This window comes from Trichechus manatus, unplaced genomic scaffold (assembly GCF_000243295.1).
Source record: "Trichechus manatus latirostris isolate Lorelei unplaced genomic scaffold, TriManLat1.0 scaffold00057, whole genome shotgun sequence".
Classification (NCBI taxonomy): Eukaryota; Metazoa; Chordata; class Mammalia; order Sirenia; family Trichechidae; genus Trichechus; species Trichechus manatus.
Genome location: NW_004443993.1, coordinates 15837121 through 15841579, shown reverse-complemented (window position 1 = coordinate 15841579; position 4459 = coordinate 15837121). Strand labels below are relative to the sequence as shown.

Below are 4459 nucleotides of genomic sequence, written 5' to 3'. Positions count from 1 at the left end.
GGAAAGCCTTTTGTCATTTCTCAGACCTCACTACACATATGAGAATTCACAGTGGAGAGAGGCCTTATGAATGTAAGGAATGTGGGAAAGCCTTTAGTTGGCCATCACACCTCACTAAACATATGAGAATTCACAGTGGACAGAGGCCTTATGAATGTAAGCAATGTGGAAAAGCCTGTCGTAATTCCTCACACCTAACTAGACATATGAGTACTCACAGCGGAGAGAGGCCTTATGAATGTAAGGAATGTGGGAAAGCCTTTAGTTGGCCATCAATCCTTGCTACACATATAAGAACTCACAGTGGAGAGAAGCCTTATGAGTGTAAGGAATGTGGGAGAGCCTTTAGTTGCTCTTCAAGCTTCACTAAACATATGAGAATTCACAGTGGAGAGAAGCCTTATGAATGTAAGGAATGTGGCAAATCCTTTAGTTCCTCCTCAAACTTAACTAAACATAAGAGAATTCACAATGGAGAGAGGCCCTATGAATGTAAGGAATGTGGCAAAGCCTTTCGTCATTTATCAGACCTCACCGCACATATGAGAATTCACGGTGGAGAGAGGCCTTATGAATGTAAAGAATGTGGGAAGGCCTTTAGTTGGCCATCACACCTCACTGCACACATAAGAACTCACAGTGGGGAAAGACCTTATGAATGTAAGGAATGTGGGAAATCATTTAGTTGCTCCTCAAACTTAACTAAACATATGAGAATTCACAATGGGGAGAGGCCTTATGAATGTAAGGAATGTGGCAAAGCCTTTTGTCACTCCTCAGACCTCACTACACATATGAGAATTCACAGTGGAGAGACGCCTTATGAATGTAAGGAATGTGGAAAGGCCTTTAGTTGGCCATCACACCTCACTAAACATATAAGAATTCACAGTGGAGAGAGGCTTTATGAATGTAAAGAATGTGGCAAATCCTTTAGTTGCTCCTCGCACCTCACTACACATATATGTACTCACAGTGGAGAGGGGCCTTATCAATGTAAAGAATGTGGCAAAGCCTTTAGTTGCTTCTCAAACTTCAATAGCCATATCAGTACTCACAGTGGAGAGAGGCCTTATGAATGTAAGAAATGTGGCAAGGCCTTTAGATGCTCCTCATACTTAATTAGCCATATGAGTACTCACAGGGGAGAGAGACCTTACGAATGTAAGGAATGTGGCAAAGCATTTCGTCGTTCATCACACCTCACTAGACATATGAGAACTCACAGTGGAGAGAGAGCTTAAGAGTGGTTTCGTTCATAAACCAAAAACGAAACCAAACCTGTTGCCATCGAGTCGATTCCAACTCATAGCAACCCTACAGGACAGAGTGGAACTGCCCCATAGAGCTTCCAAGGAGCGCCTGGTGGATTTGAACTGCCGACCTTTTGGTTAGCAGCTGTAGCACTTAACCACTACGCCACCAGGGTTCCCTAGTGCTGTTATTTCAAACAGCAAATTTTTGAAAGTCTCTGATTAGAGGACAAAGTTTCTCAGTGACGAAGAAAACAAACTCAAAGAAAGGGTCATTAAAGCTACTTTGTTTCTCGGGAAGCAACAGGGGAGGAGTGGAGCTTAGCTTTTACACGCTTTGGGCTGAGATGGCAGCAGTGGCTACACTGGTGCCAGAAATGTCTGAGACAATGAACAGATATAGGACAGAGGCCCCTAGAGCAGAAGGTCACACCCTGAGAGCAGCAGACCACCCCATGAGCCCAAGGGACCATGGCTCCCCTTCATAGCAGTTATGCTCACAGACATATCCTGATATTGATCCTGAGTGGTATCCTGTTAGAATACTGCTGATTGGCGAGAGTGAACATCTGTTTTGATGAGGGTGAGTGCACTTCACGCTGGGGCCTTTCCTGGACCTCGCCCTTTGCACTTCTTCATTTATGTCTTTCTCTGTTATGTCCTTTTCTGTTTATATTAAAAGCCGTTATTGCAGGTATGGTGTTTCTGTGAATTCTGTATGACTGTTGCAACAAATTCATCGGAGTACCATCTGACATCCTGTATCATTAAAACGGTGTGCTTGTGGGTTGTTAGGTGCCATTGAGTAGGTTCCGACTCGTAGCAACCCCAAGTACAACAGAATGAATCACTGCTCGGTCCTGCACCATCCTCACAATCATTGTTATGCTTAAACCCATTGTTGCAGCCACTGTGTCAGTCTATTTGAGAGTCTTCCTCTTTTTCACTGACCCTCAACTTTACCGAGCACGATGTCTTTCTCCCGGGACTGATCCCGCCTGATAACATGTCCAAAGTATGTGAGACGTAGTCTCGCCATCCTTGCTTCTAAGGAGCATTCTGGTTGTACTTCTTCCAAGACAGATTTGTTCATTCTTTTGGCAGTCCATGGTATGTTCAATATTCTTCTCCAACACCACAATTCAAAGGCGTCAATTCTTCAGTTTTCCTTATTCATTGTCCAGCTTTCAAATGCATAGGAGGCGATTGAAAACACCATGGCTTGGGTCAGGGGCACCTTAGTCTTCAAGGTGATGTCTTTGCTTTTCAACACTTCAAAGAGGTATTTTGCAGCAGATCTGCCCCATGCAATGCATCATTTGATTTCTTGACTGCTGCTTCCATGGGTGTTGATTGTGGATCCAAGTAAAATGAAATCCTTGACAACTTAAGTCTTTTCCCCGTTTATCATGATATTGTTTATTGGTCTAGTTTGAGTATTTTTGTTTTATGTTGAGATGTAATCCATACTGAAGGCTGTGGTCTTTGATCTTCATCAGTAAGTGCTCCAAGTTCTCTTCACTTTCAGCAAGCAAGGTTGTGTCATCTGCATAACACAGGTTGTTAAGGAGTCTTCCTCCAATCCTGATGCCCTATTCTTCATATAGTCCAGCTTCTCAGATTATTTGCTCAGCATACAGATTGAATAGGTATGGTGAAAGGATACAACCCTCACACACACCTTTCCTGACTTTAAACCACGCAGTGTCCCCTTGTTCAGTTCAAACGACCGCCTCTTGATCTGTGTACAGGTTCCTCATGCGCACAATCAAGTGTTCTGGAATTCCCATTGTTCCCAATGTTATCCATAATTTTTTATGATCCACACAGTCGAATGCCTTAACATAGTCAATAAAACACAGGTAAACATCTTTCTAGTATTCTCTGCTTTCAGCCAGGATCCATCTGACATCAGCAATGATGTTCCACGTCCTCTTCTGAATCCAGCTTGAATTTCTGGCAGTTCCCTGTCAATATACTGCTGCAGCCACTTTTGAATGAACAGTGTGGTAGTGATACATAAATAGATCAAAAGACTAGGGGGATAGAAAAATGAAAGATGTATCTATCAGTTTATAAGGATATTTAATATTCAATAAAACTACACTGGGGGAAAATAATAATTTGGGGTTGGGGGATGAATATTCTTATAAAATATTTTAAAATAAGTATTTATGTACAATAGCAAGATAAAGGCTGAATAAAAATATATGCAGACCTAAATGTGATTACCAGGGAAGGCAGAAGGGAGGGGGAAAGGGGAACTCATTGCTCAGAGGACACTGAGCTTCTGTGAAGGGTGATGGGAAAATGGAGACATGGATTATGGTGATTGTTACACATCATGATTAACACATTTAATGTCACTGCATTGTATGTATGAAGAATGTTGAAAAGTCAAGTGTTACATGTATATTTACCATGATTAAAAAAATGCATGATTCAAAAAATGAAAATTTGCAAGCACTGTAAGACATAAGTGGATTCCTTTATAAGTTGAGAGAGGATGTTGTTGTTAGGTGCTGTCAAGTCGATTCTGACTCAGTGACACTGTGTACAACAGTACTAAACACTGCCCAGTCCTGCACCATCCTTACAGTTGTTATGCTTGAGCCCATTGTTGCAGAGGATAAACCTGCCTAAATATGGTATAAACCTGGAGAAAATTACTAGAGGTAAAGATCAATGGATTTTACTGTATAGACTTAGGAACAAATTACAAGCAGGAAACGTCATAAGTAAAGGTAAAGGCAAATGCCTAACTGGGAAACAATTTGCAACTTATGTAACAGACAACCGGGAGCCCATGATGTGTATTTGATTCAGGAACAGAGAAGCTCTGAGAACCACTGGAAGCACTGAAATGAAAGGGTCGCCTGTTCAACCCTGGGCTCTCTGAGAATTACACTTCCAGGTAATTACGTTCCAGGTCCACAGGCTCTGAGAATAGCAGCTCCTGGAGCCCATCCCTCCTAGAAAAGAGAGTCCTCGGAGGGTCATAGCAAGAGGATTAGAAACTGGGACAATCTCCCAGTCCCTACTGTGTCCATCCACTAGGGGGCAGTGTGCATTGATGCTAAAACAGAAGACTAGGAAAATAGCTGTCTTTAACTATCATGAATACTGTTTCTATAATAAAGTAATGGAGGTACTTTACCTGATACTCATTTATAAAAAGAATAAAAATATTCCATATTTTCTTTTCT

The 4459-nt window shown here is 41.8% G+C and overlaps 1 protein-coding gene across 1 annotated transcript in view; it reads left to right on the top strand.

The window, feature by feature from the left end:
• The window catches only part of LOC101354087 (zinc finger protein 709-like), a 57750-nt gene extending 55619 nt beyond the window's left edge, over positions 1–2131 (top strand). The window contains exon 6 of the mRNA XM_023733344.1: positions 7–2131. Within this exon, the coding sequence (XP_023589112.1) occupies positions 7–1244 (1238 nt within the window). The 3' untranslated portion in view covers positions 1245–2131. The remainder of the gene's footprint in view (positions 1–6) is intronic.
• Positions 2132–4459: the final 2328 nt, after the last annotated feature.